The sequence below is a fragment of the Magnolia sinica genome, chromosome 15 (assembly GCF_029962835.1).
Source record: "Magnolia sinica isolate HGM2019 chromosome 15, MsV1, whole genome shotgun sequence".
Classification (NCBI taxonomy): Eukaryota; Viridiplantae; Streptophyta; class Magnoliopsida; order Magnoliales; family Magnoliaceae; genus Magnolia; species Magnolia sinica.
The window spans coordinates 77,410,736-77,425,142 of record NC_080587.1 but is presented as its reverse complement, the minus strand read 5'-3'; the positions used below and the strand labels follow the sequence as shown (position 1 = coordinate 77,425,142).

Here is a 14,407-nt window from a genome sequence, read left to right as displayed (position 1 = left end):
TTGAAGTTGCTGGTCTAGTTTTAAAACCACTATTTCCAGAGTTAGGTTGCTGCTGGCTGTTTAATGAGACCATTGTATTTATACCAACTAGATAGACAACTTGCGAATTGGGTTGTTATGAAAAAGAAAAAATTTGGAATACTTGCTCAAGCAAGGGAAGTTTCCCTCCGATGAATTAGGTAACTATGAACCAGCCTGTTAGCTGAGTATCCTGGCGCAACCCCTTCAACAAGTATTAGTTCTGACACTGTTCATTTGAACAGGTGTGGACTATGGCCATCTTACTGTCCTTAAGACTGGCCGCGGCTGTGGCTGTGGCCTGGCTTGATTAATTATCGGGCCTTTACATTCGGGATCAGATTCAAAGTCTGGGTTCAATCAGGATTCATACAATGGTGTTCCATAGCCATCCCAGAAAGGGCCCTGCGAATCACACCGGATATTTAAAGGATGAGGCAGAGGCCCATCTGATTGTAGCTTTACGCCAAGGTCATTGATCTTAGATTGGATGTCACTGTAATGATTTGAAAACTTCAATAGCCTCAACCAAACTGATGACATTGTGATCGATTCTAAAGCAGCATCCCATTTGACGGATCCAAGTATACAAGCTTTGGTATCAAGTAAATCTAGTTTATTGAAAGAGGGAAGAGGAAACTGACCTCCTACAAGAAATTTACAGAACCTCCTCCAACTGAACATTGAAGATGTGTATAGCACTCAGGATGCAAACTTTTAGGATCAAAGAGGGAATTGGACAAAAAATTAGTTTCTGTAACCAAATCTTCTTTTGAACGCCTCGGTCTGGGAACTGCCAGTTGCTTGGCTAAGCAATACTTGCCTCTGCAGCTGTGTTTCTTTGGGCACGAGAGACCAGTAAGTCACAGTCCTGCAAGTTCCGATATGTTCATTTGTATTAAAAAAAAAAAAAAAAATTAAATTTAAAAAAAAAAAAATTTAATTTAAAATGTAAAGAACAGACAGTCCATAAAAAAGGGCAATCAGAAACACCTAAATCCTTTTATTGTTTCTTTAACGTTAATATCATCAAACAACTGGATGGATGGTGGGTTTGCTAGGGCTGTAGTGTTGAAAAACCATCTGTTTGTTTAAGACACTAATGAACTTGTCCTTGCATATCTCACATAGTAGGTGAGCGTTAGATGCTAGGATTACATGTGACAATAGGCTACATTAAGGAAAGCAGCTCGTTAGAAAATTAGGGGAACGGGAAAGGAACAACAACATTCTTAGTTCATATCATTTTCTCCCCTCCCACGCACTTGATGGAGAACAGAACTCACAAGAATGACTAATGACTTTCACAGGAGCGCTTCCATGTTCACTATCATTTGTTTGTTTGTACATTCCCACTTCCAACAAAAGGCTTTCCATCATTTCTTGCGTTTCTTGGAATATTGCCCAAGAAGCAGTCAGAGAGGTGTAATAATTTTCAAGTGAATTGGATCCCTGCTCACAATACCTGAACAATAGCCTGCGCGCAGAGCTTCCCTGATAGAACAGCACCCTCCATGGAAGCCAAATACTTCTGCTTTGTGTAGTCACCAGTCAAATAAAACCCTTCTATTGGGGATCTTTGCAGAGGACGGCATGGTTCACAATTAGGCACGGTTTTGTAAACTGACCTGAAACAGCACAAGAAATTCTTTTGAAAGGGAATGAAGACAACATTTTTTAGAAAATCATGTCTGTCGAACCTGTGCTAACACAAATATCAGGAAAGAAAACATAGATTATCCTTTTTCTCATATTGGGATATCAATAAATACTACTCAATGCTGCAACTACTAATCCAGTGTCATTTTCTCTATTGTCAACTTATATGAACTTTTATTTATGTAATATATCATATAATTGTATAGGCACAAGCTTGGTCTCACACTTACACCGACATATAGTCCGAGGGCTGTCAACAAGACAGTTCAGGTCGAGTCCTATAGCACCTGTACCTGGGCTGACCGGGTTCAAGTCTGGATCCTATCGAGTTCGTTCAAGTACCCATCAGGGGTTGGGTTCGGGACAAATAAGAGCATTACATGGTTGGCCCACCCAATGGAAGTATTTGATCGCATAAAAATGTGCCACTTTGACATGTGCATGGTGTTTAAACGTGCTATCTTACATGGGTACGCTTATGATACCTCATTTCTTTTGCTAGAATACCATAAAACTAGCTGGACCTGACTAGATCCAACCCGACCTGAACCCGACTAGACCTGATTTTTAACCAGGTCCAAAAGGTGAGACTCAAACCCAACCCAATTTCTCAATGGGTCCACTAAATGGGACCCAGACCCATTAAAATCGGATCAGGTCCATCGGGTTACCTGGAGGTCCAGGTACCCATTGACAGCCCTATATGGGCCTGGTCTAAGTTATGTGAAGTATGAAGCATCCAGAATCTCTTGTTTTGTCCAATATTAGCCATCCTTTCAAGCCTTTTTATACTTTTCGTATACTAAACATTTTTTTTTTCATGATTCAAATTTCAAAAAGGTTCTTCATGCATTTTGAAGCTCACCGTGGCGTTTTAACCACATGGTATTTAAGAATCTTGGCTTTGCTTTGATCAGCAGCGATTTCATCGGGAAAGAGTCTCGCAAGCTCTTTCATAGTAGCTTCAATAATTTCAGCATCAGTGCGTCCAATCCATTCTTCCGCAGGTGCAAAAACCAATTCCAGCATGGAGCGGTTGGGATCGTAATACTCCTGAAAGGATGGTAACAAAGTTCTAATGATGAGAGAGCAATTTGAACTTGAGGGAAAAACAGCTGAAGCACATTAGTTTGCACTAAAACAATCAGTCCTCTGCATAATGAGAGATATAAGAAATAAAAAAATAAGTGTTACAAATATCCCATCTGAAATAATAGAAAGCACAATAAAAATAATTTATAAAAAAAAATGTGAAGATGGTGATTGAAAGCACACAAATTCAAGGACCAGTTTTGGTTACAATGCCTTACCTTGCATGTCACTGACATGTCTGCATATACACTCAAAAGATTACTTCTGCAAATAAAAAATAAAACAAAACATGTATAATGTCAGTATAAGCAAACATTCTTGCACAACCAACCATAGCAAAGGAAAAAAAAAAGAGTCCTCTGGAAACTCGCCAAGTTGACTCGACCCAATTGAGACCCGGATAGAGTTAAGGGGAAGTACATCGGTCCTTTTAAGAGAGAAATCTCAATAGAATGCTAAAAAAAGCTCAAGCCTTTATGGATCAACTGAGGACAGGTTTCATATGGCTTGAGAATTTCTATGATCAGGTTTCAAGCCTTTTATGGATCAACTGAGGACAGGTTTCACATGGCTTGAGAATTTTTATGATCAGGTTTCAAAAGCCTTTTATGGATCAACTGAGGACAGGTTTCACATGGCTTAAGAATTTTTATGATCAGGTTTCACATGGCTCCCTCACACGATGGACTGTCCACATCAAAGGTGGGCCCACATGATGGATCACCCATATTAACGTACGCCCACATAATGGATGGTCCACATCAAAGGTCAGCCCCTAATGATAAATAGCCTACATCCAAAATGGGATGGTATGATGGAGGACCCACTTCAAAGGTGGGCACACACGATGGACGGTCCACATCAAAGGTGAGTTCCACATGACAGGCAATGGACATTGAAGTCGGGCCCCACATCGAGGTGGCCCCACACGATGGACGGTCTACATCAAAGGTCGACCCTAATATGAGTGGCCCATATCCTAGGTGGGCCCGCATGATGGACGGCCCACATTGGAGGTGGGGCCCACATGATGGATGATCCACATCAAAGATGAGCTCCACATGACGGGCGGTGGATATTGAAGGTTGGCCCCACACGATGGACAATAAAATTGATAGCAGGCTCCACATGATGGATGACCAACATCAAAGGTGGGCCTTACATAATGGATGGTGCACATTAAAGGTCGGCCCCTAATGATGAATGGCTCACATCAAAGGTGGGGCCCACACAATGAACAGTCCACATCAAAGGTTGGCCCCACATGATGGACAGTAGATGCAAGGGGGACCAAATAGACTTATGATGTTGGAAACCATACATGTAAATACTTAAACATCCATCTGACATAAATAAAAAATTAAAAAATTAAAAATAAAAGGATTGATGGCAGGAAGCATCTGGACCTGCTGAAAAGTAGATGATCATATGTGTTTTTCAGCTTCCTGTCAAACCTGTGAAATATTCAAGCATAAGATAACTTGAAGTAAATTGCATTACAGTACTAAGTTAACACATTATTTATTAGAGAAATCAGGAAGAAAAAGAAAGTAGCTGCTGTTCAATTTCAATCAATTAAGCCATGATAAGACGATTGAATATCGATGGAAAGTAAAACTTGAAGATGATGGAATGTACAATGAGAAGTGAAAACATCCAGATAAAGTTGAAAGAATCTGTAGCTAACCATATGTGAACATTAATCACCGGAACTCCAACTAATTTCTCCAATCTCTTGAAATAAGGAATTTCTTTCCACTCTTGAGGCAAAAGAAGCTTTAGGATGTCAACTGATTCAAATAAAACAAATCAATACCATTCCCCAAAACATTTATAAAAAAAAAAAAAGAAAAAAAAAGAAAAAAAAAGAATGAATACTGCTATGAAGGATAGCATATCATCAGACAGGAAACATAACTTGTATATCATGGACATAACTTTATGATTTTGAAAAGAGAAGAAGCCGAAATGATACCTGGTGTCGCAATTACATAGACATCTCCTTCGATTATACTCCCATTACTGAGAACAAAATGCTTCACCGTTCCATCATAGTTCAGCTCGATTTTTTGTATTCGGGAATTAAGTTGGACTTGACCACCTAATGATCGGATATGATCAACGATTGGCATGCATAGCCTCTCAGGAGGGTTACCATCTAAGAAGGCCATCTTGGAGCCATGCTTTTCCTGTTGATAAAAAAATGTTGATGTCATTTTCACATCAGTCCTTCAAAGTTTCATTGAACTTTTCTTTAATAAAATCAAGATTTGTCTTTTATGGCATGCATGCTTCAATTTACATGGACATGCCTACACCACTACATGTTTTATCAAAAGAAGCGATGTGTGGAAATAATGGCTTTTTCGGTTTACATTTTTTTGTTGGAGGCTTGAAGCATTGCTGAGCCCATATGCGCGTACAAGGTGGCTCAGGTGCACAACACATGTGCTAGCATGGCACATTGATACGACATCTAATCCATCCATTAGAGGGGTATCACCATGCAGATGCCCTTGCCAAAGAATCAGGCCAGTCCACAAGTCAGGTGGGCCACAGTATATGAAACAAATGATAGCTCAGAATACCTTGCCTGAAGTTTTCTAATCCATCCAACATTTAATACTGTGGCCCACCTGCTGACTGGATCAGACCTATTTTCGGATGAGAACATCTACAAAGTGGGACCTGCCGATAGTTGGTATGGATGCTACATATATCTGTCCTGCTGTCACATGTGATGGGGTGTACACGAGCTGCCTTGTACATGCATGCGGTATTAGCAAAGCTCTCTTTGTTGCATCAGTTATCCCCTGCCTGAAGTACATTCCAAATTCCAATGACCTCATGGTGACCTAATTTACACTTAATGATATGACATTGACGAAATAATTTAAAGAAAACAATAACAAACCTGAAGAAAACGGTTCAAAGCAATCAGAATGCACTGCATGGAAAGCTCATCTGGGTTGATGAAGTTCAGAGCTTTTGACATGGCAATAAAAACCTCATCATTAACTCGATCTGGTACACCCTAAAGAAGAAAGTAGACATCATTTTGAATATACTGAAGACACAAATACCAATGAGTGAATCAATACCAAAAATGCAACAAGATCAGGCAGACCATGGACATATACATTTGTATTCATAAAATACCGAAGCTCAAATGCAGGCCAACCTAACATGTATAGGATCATTTCCAATTTGTATTGTGCACAAGAAACCCTTAGGATAGTGGATGAATTTAGCACATACAGGACAAGCTTGACCAAGAGATGCGGAAATTACAACTGTTTGCCATCAACTAGGAATGTGTTTGAGGAAGCCATTCTACTGCTAAACAATCATACCTGCTTTTTCATCCATTCTTTAACCGTTAAACCATCCTGAGCCTCAACATAAGCCTGTCCGCCAGCCATTGCTGGCAACAGACCAATAGCAAAACGCACTTTTTCTGGCCACGTCAGCATTTCATTATTCTTTAAGATGGCCCAGATCCCTGCCAGTCATATTCACACATGGATAAGTCACAACTCTAAGAGTTAAATGGAAAACAAGAGGGATACATGAATATCAGTTCATTTAACTCATATGAAATTAATGAAACCATTACTAAGAACCAGTTTCTTTCTTTCTTTCTTTCTTTCCTTCTTCTTCTTCTTCTTCTTCTTCTTCTTCTTCTTCTTCTTCTTTTTTTTTTTTTTTTTTGAAACATGACAAGATTTTATTAAAGCATAGAAAGAAACATTACAAAGACCCTGCAGCCAATTGTAAGTGACCCTTTTGGTACTGGTCTCTCAGGAGCCCATTGGACAACTCATTGGCATCCGTCTGAACAAGAGAACAAGAAACATCCAGATGAGGGACTAGTGAGTTAATTTCCTTTGTACAACCCAAAAACCTCTAAGGCCCCAGAATATCACCCCCAATCAAGTGGAACACATGACCAACATTCCCTTCAATGATAAGTGTTGAGTTGGGAAGGAAATACAAGATTAGCAATTCTTTCCTTCCTCTAAAGCTAGGAGTGCAGCCTCATGCTATTGCTAACCAACATCCCATCAAGGGCTGGAGAAACCAATGATCACTCACCATCACTGCCTCTTGGAACACCTGGGGTCCCCATGAGAAAAGTCGCCAAGTTCAATTTCACGAAGCGGGATTAGGAGGCAAGCCTACACCTTATATTTGTCCAACCCCCCACAGGCCCCACTTCCTAATTGCTTTCCAGCTGCCAGAAAGATATCCTTTGGAATTCTGTTCTACCAATAGCCCATCCAATGATCATGGATGTGATCTTATGTTTGAGCATAACCACCTGGGCTTGCTTATTGTTGAAAGTTCTCACATTCCTTTCTCTCCAAAGGCCCTATATAATAGTACGAGGGACCATATTCTTCTGAACCCTTCCTCTAGCCTGAAAAAGCCCATGAGAGCAACCATTAATCAGCTCCTTGACAGACCCATTTAGAATCCAACACACACTGAATAGGTCAAAAGATGGACATGGATCACAATAGTAACACTGCGGTGATGGAAACTGTGGTCCACCATTCCTCTTCTTCTATTTGGGATTTGTTATTGACCTCACTGTTCGAACCACTATTGGTATTAAAAAAAAAAACACACACACACACACACACACACACACTGAAGCTAGCTGGTCTTAGCATTTACTTTGATGTATTATCAAGAGCAGAAAACATTGAAAATAACCTTATCACAAACAAGTGAACTGTAATTGTATACCTTCTTTTTAAAAGGTAAATTGTAATTGTATAACTCCTTTTTGAAAGTAAAAAATGTGATTCGGTACAAATTGATAACCCGAGCGCTAGGATCTTCCATCCAATTTCTAAAAGAGAATATCTTGTGTCTGCCATGATTTTAGTTTCCATATAATTCGGGTTTTCCTACTACATTGGCATGTTGTACATAGATGGCCAAAAAAAATATTTCTAGCATTGTGCTCTGACCACAGATCAGGAGGTTAATAGATTTGAGTACCGTTTAACGGTGCAGGGAGAACTTCAGGAAAATCAAAGCGGCTGAACTCTCCTGGCTTATTTGGCATTGCAAAAATCATAGAGTGCTCCTTCCACTGCAAACGATCATTTATACCAAGTTCGCCGAACAAGTTCTGGATGTTGGGATAAGCTCCAACTTCAAGAAAAACAAAACCATTTTAACTCAGTACAGGACTAACTGCATGACTAAGAGACATTCTGAAACAAGTGTATCTGGAAAAGAATAAGATAAATAAATGATACTGAGAAACAAGTGAAATCTTATAGAAATATGGCAAGCACTCAAAACTCAACCAAAAGATGTTTGTGAGGTCATAGCACGCGGTTCAAAGGGCATATTATTTTTGAAGAGTAGTTCAAAAAAAAATAAAAAGATGGTTAGCAAGGGCATACTATGTTGCATGTATGAGAATGGTTTTTCCACTAAAAGATGGTTAGCAAGGGCATACAGAAAACACTTCATTCCCATGAGTCTGCAGCAAGTTTTAGGAGGCTATACTGATCCCTCAGTGGAAGAGACATATCTGAGTTAATCAGGTGAACATATCTAGAGACATCACCAATTGAATTCCACCATATAGGGAAATCCATATCATTGACCGAGTCTCCTCAATCATCTAGGGTTCTCCATCCAAACTGTGCAATGTAGTACTGGCATAGATGGCTAAAAGTACACTCTACCATATGTTAGAAACACTCAAAAGATACACTTTGTTTAACAACACAGAATGGCATTCTTTTTCTGTGTCTACTAACCAACTTTCTTAGAAACACAAACTTATACATGAAAAAATATGGGAAAGTAAATGTTTCCCAAACATGAAAAATCAACCTGAAGAGTTAAAAAACATCCATACAAATTCATTATTCCAAAAACTTTATAGGTAGACATAATAGGAAAATTTGAAGTACTAAACTTACTGAAGTCCATTATAGGAAAAGCAGTTAAAACACCAACAATAAGAAATCTTTGAGAAACAATATCTAGAAGAAGTAAATTCCCAAGTCCCACATTGCAATCAGTCAAAGACACTAAGCTTACAAAATATGTGCAGGCCTGTCTCATACCAGTCTCCATCATCATCCTTCCATGCAGCCACCTGTAAGAACAAGATGAAAGGTCAAGTTTTATTGCTCAGAGAATATCGCTCACATCATGCATCATCCAAGGATCATTATAGTAAGAACATTGTATACGATGTTACAAGAACAAAGAAAATCAAATTAACCAGCAGGAGCATAAGTGTTGAAACTTCGGATTGTCTAGAGTGTAGGAATCATATAAATGAATAAATTAGTTTCCAGAATAAGGCGACATTGGTTCATTCCATAAATAAGGTTCAAACTCATATATGTAATGGACTCCCTATTCATCACACACACACACAAAAAAAAAAAAAATAGAAGAAGAAGAAGAAGAAGAAGAAGAAGAAGAAAAGAAAAGAAAAAGATTCCTGTATACTTACAAATTACAATCTGCTTTTATTTACTAGAGCATGCATCTAGACTGTAAGACAGCTTCAGCTCATTATAATTGCCAAGAAAAATCATCACCAGAGGTTACAACAACTAAATAAACATGGTTCATGAAGGATACATCTAATCTACATATTCCTAAAGTAGGATATGGTATTTTCGGTAGACTATCATAATAAGCATCACCTTGTTATTCCTTGGGGATTGTTCTTTTGATATATACTTCCATTTCCATGGATTTTGATGTGATGAACAATTTGTTTTCTTTTCTTTAGTTTTTGGCATCATGCAACAACAAACTATATGCAATTTGAATGCAACTACAGGAATTGGGTTTTGAACTCATCTTGTTTTTATTAATATTATTTTCTCTGTAAATGCAAGTAAAACCTAACAGTTGAAGAGACATAGTGAAGTAAATGGTAAAGGGAGTTTGGGTAAGCCTAAACAATGGCATTGCAATCAAATCCCTGTACCACGGCCATAGAAACAACAATATGGACAGACAGAAATCACACTGGCTTAGATTCGAAGACATTACAGGATTTCACTAATCTGATGCACACAGTTTCAGTAAAATTGGTCAAATTCTATGCAAGAACTTTTGCAAAAAAAAAAAAAAATCCCATGGACCACAACCTTCAGCATTATGAACCCCAGAGACCTACCCCTTCTAAAACACCCAACACAGTGGCATCAAGGTTTTGAAGGGCCATATGCAATCATCACTTTACTGTTCTGAAGTAGTTACTAGATATCTGTTACGGTTATTTCAATTGTTTAATGAGAAGGACCTTGCCACCAGTTCATATGGCCTATGAAAAAAGCAATGAAAAAGATCTTTTCTCTTTCAGCCCATCATCATGATCTAAGCCTTCTCCCAGCTAATTGGGCTCAGCCACATGAAATCCTTTTCTCTTCAAGTCAGGAAGTTACTAAATTCTCCCTAATTCATATACAAGAATCTAGAAAGGAAAGAATCATAATAATGAGCTGATTAGAAATCAAAGTCAAGAAAGGAATTAAATTTATCACAAATTAAAACAATATTCCTGAGATTTTTTTTTTAAAAAAAAAATTGCAGAAAATAAACCTTTCCACCCAGAACATCTCTTGCCTCCAACAATATGGGCTGATGTCCTGCATCCGCAAGATATTTTGCCGTTGACAGTCCAGCCAAACCTACCATTATGTGAGAAAATCATACAATTAATACAAGAGGTTAAAAAAACGGCACCATGAGAGGCACAAAAAAAAATGGTGTAACAAACTCAACCACATTATTAAAAGAAAAATCATAAGGTACTAAGTTGATCATACATTTAGTTGCAAGAAAGCGTTAAAAGTTCATAGAGAAGCCTATCTGGTTCATTTAGAGAACATGCCAAACATTTAGGTAATAATCATATATCTTTGACGGCTACTATTACAAGAGTTTCAACACGCCACAGTGGTAGACTAATGCAGGGGCATTTTCACACCGGGCTCAAGTGGGGTTGCCTGTGGGATGCAGGGGCACACTCGGGGTGGGCAGCCAGTGTGAGGCAGGTGGCTCGTGTGAGGCGAGTGGCTCGTGTGAGGCGGTACCCATGTGATTGGGGGCCCATGAGGGAGGTTCAGCCGAGGTCCTAATCCATGAGATGTGGGGACTGGGCTATGAGATAAATGGATTGATTCACCATTCTCTAACAGTTCAAGCTTTTAGAGCAAGTGGTTAATTGTCCTGCATCATAGACTCACAAGAGTTTCAACACGCCACAGTGCATGTAAAAAAAAAAAAAAAAAAAAGACAGCTGATGGTACAGATTTCTGTGAATAAACCTTCCAATTAGAATCATCATCATCATAGCCTTGTCCCAGCTATTTGGGGTCGGCTTAAGCCTTCCAACTAGAATTTGTTTATAAATCCAAGGTAATAATGTTATCATTCAAAATCATTTACAGATTTGCTAATTTTTTTCTGTTCCATCTGGCATAGCACATTCCTCAGTGATGGTTATGCATATGAGAAGCATAGACATGGAAGATCCTCTGATGGGTTTCTTTGAGTTGCCAAGTACCTAAAGATAAAAACTGAAACAACTTCCAGGTATGCTGAAACTGGCAATTTGAAGAACGTGTTAGTTACCCTTCCAAAATCACAACCAAGAAACTCCAAAAACACTTGTATGTTTAGGGTGAGTTTATACAAAACAGGATGGAACCCATGCAATATTGTACATGTTAAGCTGGGAAAAAAATGATCAACTGAGCCAAAAATCAATGATAAGCAAACAATAAGTCACACATCAAGGCACCAATGTACAATGATATTGCTTTGAAAGAGAATTAAACTAGAAATTCTCCATAACTAAAGCTGTATAATGAGAACTAACTTGGATATTGATAATAGTTTTTCAATAATTATATCCATGTGTAAAATGTGTGCCCATAAATAGACAACATTCATTGACGAATGCAACAAACAATGGTCAAGAAAGAAACCCAAGCAATATAGACTTGAGATGAAGGAAATGGGTTATTCAGGCTACAGAGACAGTGTGTTGATTTTCTAAATGAACAAAGGAGGTGATAGCTTTAAAGGAACAAAGACAAAGCTCTTTTTACCTGCTCCGGCAATTACAACTTGTAATGGTTTATTCGGACGCGCTGAAGTACGAAAAGTTGAAGATAAATAAGCAGCTTCTAAGAAATTAACAGTATTATCGAGCTCTGGTCTCGGATAGTCCATACAAACAACCTGCATAATCTAACATTCGATTAATTCTGGTTGGCTGACAGTATTCACCAATAGAGCATACCAGCAAACAGACCTTCAAACGGCTGACTTCCTGCCTTGGCCGTGTTCTCATCAGCCATGGAGTCGGTGTTCTCAGACGGTGATCCATGGAAGCACTGCCTCTGAATGCTAGTTGACTGTTACATTCAGAATCTATACTGAAAAAACAACTTTGAATGGAATGTGAATTACATCGGTTCCTTATATGAATTGAATAGCTTGAATTCAAGGCAGAGACAGATCCGATGATACTCATGTTGACCAATCTTCACTCTGCAGTCTTACCACAGGACTGTCATACCAAGTGGCAGTAACTATCACAATGATGATATTATGGTAGTCACAAATCGCTATTACTTTGTGTCATATGTGCAGGTGCTAATGGTAACAAGATGAAAATCCTGAAGAAAATCGTCAAAAAAAGGGGGGAAATGTCAGAATCAGTCATCACTTTCAATTTTACATTTCTTTTCCTAGGAGTGTCCAGGAATTGAAATCACTAGAAAGCCAACTCCGAAAACACTTAATTCAAATATTGTACTCCCCCACTTTCAACTTCAAACTACTCAAATTAAGTTCACATTCGAAAGTAGAGATTCAGAAGGAAAGGGAAAAAAAAACTGTCCAACAGCAACTGGTTTACTGCAGAAAATTCACTAAAAACAGTATCTGTGCTCAATTCTCAACAAACATTTTGATTGAAAACCCACACTGCTATATAAATAAAAGAAAACAAATTTTAAATAAATTTAAAAAATAATAATAATTTAAAAAATAATAAAATAATAAAAGAAGAAGAAGAAGAAGAAGAAGAAGAAGAAACACACATCTCCAAAAAACACTCCACTAAAAACCTCATTGTCAATTTCTAATCATTCACGAAAATGAATTTAAAATTTGTCCGTATCCAAAATAAGAAAATGCCAAAAGATTGTCCATAAACAGCCATCCACACCGCTAAAAGCATCCAATAACTAAAATCACAACAACCCAACTTAAGAATCACTAAATTGAATGCCCCACCATCAGTTCCAAATTCCTCAAAAGAAGTTACTTCCAAATTTTTGCTCCCACTCAATACCAGAAATTTCAAGGGGAAGAATTTTTTTTTTTTTTTAAGTCCAACCATTTGAGCATGAAAATTTTTGCTATAAAAAATAAAAAATAAATAAATAAATAATAAATTAAAAAGGACAAGAACTCAATTAACAACAAACCCGCCTTCAAAAACCACTTAATTTTAATACCCCACCTTCAATTTTGGATCATTCATCAAAATCAATTCCCAATTTCATAAGCAGAGACCCCAATGGATGTATGGAAACAACAACTCACAAAGCTAAAGTCATTAAAGAAACGAATTCACTACAAAGACAAATTCAAGAACCACTTAATAGAATCATCCAGCTTCAATTGCAAACCATCCCAAAACAAATAAATCGACTTCTAACCGATGACTGGCATTTCTGCTACTAAAAACAGCTGAAAACCAAATTCACAACAACACCACCTCAAAAAACAACTCAATTGAAAAAACCCAACTTCAATTTCTAATAAATCCATCAAAACCCATTCAAAAATTCACATCCAGCAGTATAACTCAATCTCGGCCTTAAAAGAGCACATGCAATAAATAAACTCTCAGCATCGACGGCAAAACAAGAAAGAAAAGATATTCTTTAGCATCACAGAGAGAAATAAAAAGATAAAAAAAATCATATATTTACTGACCTTGGATGGAAGAGAAAGGAAGAAATAAAGAAGGCAGAGCTGCTCCTGAGCTAGTGTTTTTCTTCTCCAGAATTCAAATGGGAGGAATATCCATACATGTATATACACAAGTGATAAATGGGAAGAGGAGTGAGTGGATGAATTGAGTTCCACGAATCAAAGACTCGGAATCGAATATAGCAGAAACCGGATTTTTTTTTTTTTTTTTAAAAAAAAAAAATTATAAATACGAGTTTGGGACGCGTTTGGCAGTTTCTTCCATCTGCTTTATCGTTTCCGAAGTTGGGATATTCGCACTCCGGGATAAATGGGAATACGGCCCCCCTGTGTACCCGTACCTACCGTGGCCCGGTGATATAGGTGCTCCCCTTACTGTACACGTGGCAAGAGCACTAAATCCGAATAGTAGGACCCACTCAGTTGTGGCTGGCCATGTGGCCAATCGGGTAAGGTGCTTCATGGACTTTTTATTTATTTATTTTTATTATTCGTGTTTTCAATGAGAAAAACTTCGATACTCTGCAGATTGTGATTGTCCATACGCATGCCTAGCGAATTGGTGAACAAGGCGTGCTTATAACTCATATTTAAACCGTTGAAATCTTGGTCCCACTTCAGATGT

At 38.1% G+C, this 14,407-nt stretch overlaps 1 protein-coding gene across 1 annotated transcript; it reads right to left on the bottom strand.

The window, feature by feature from the left end:
* Positions 1 to 511: 511 nt before the first annotated feature.
* LOC131226789 (15-cis-phytoene desaturase, chloroplastic/chromoplastic) lies at positions 512 to 13,982 on the bottom strand. Its single transcript, XM_058222512.1, has 15 exons — positions 13,786 to 13,982; positions 12,089 to 12,455; positions 11,883 to 12,015; positions 10,369 to 10,457; positions 8,842 to 8,899; positions 7,780 to 7,935; positions 6,123 to 6,271; positions 5,684 to 5,803; positions 4,745 to 4,958; positions 4,457 to 4,559; positions 4,176 to 4,223; positions 2,988 to 3,033; positions 2,543 to 2,730; positions 1,484 to 1,646; positions 512 to 889 (listed from the first exon to the last, which is right to left on the bottom strand). Exons 2-15 carry the CDS (start codon positions 12,308 to 12,310, stop codon positions 827 to 829), a joined length of 1,752 nt encoding a protein of 583 aa, XP_058078495.1. The 5' UTR covers positions 12,311 to 12,455; positions 13,786 to 13,982; the 3' UTR covers positions 512 to 826.
* Between the last annotated feature and the right edge of the window lie 425 nt (positions 13,983 to 14,407).

Excerpts from the sequence above, each read along its gene's own strand:
- LOC131226789 (XM_058222512.1), bottom strand. The coding sequence starts at position 12,310 with ATGAGTATCATCGGATCTGTCTCTGCCTTGAATTCAAGCTATTCAATT. Across the intron at positions 12,016-12,088 it reads AGGAAGTCAGCCGTTTGAAG|GTTGTTTGTATGGACTATCC; the intron begins GTCTGTTTGCTG and ends TAGATTATGCAG. Across the intron at positions 7,936-8,841 it reads GACAGGCCTGCACATATTTT|TTGGAGCTTATCCCAACATC; the intron begins GTAAGCTTAGTG and ends TTTTTCTTGAAG.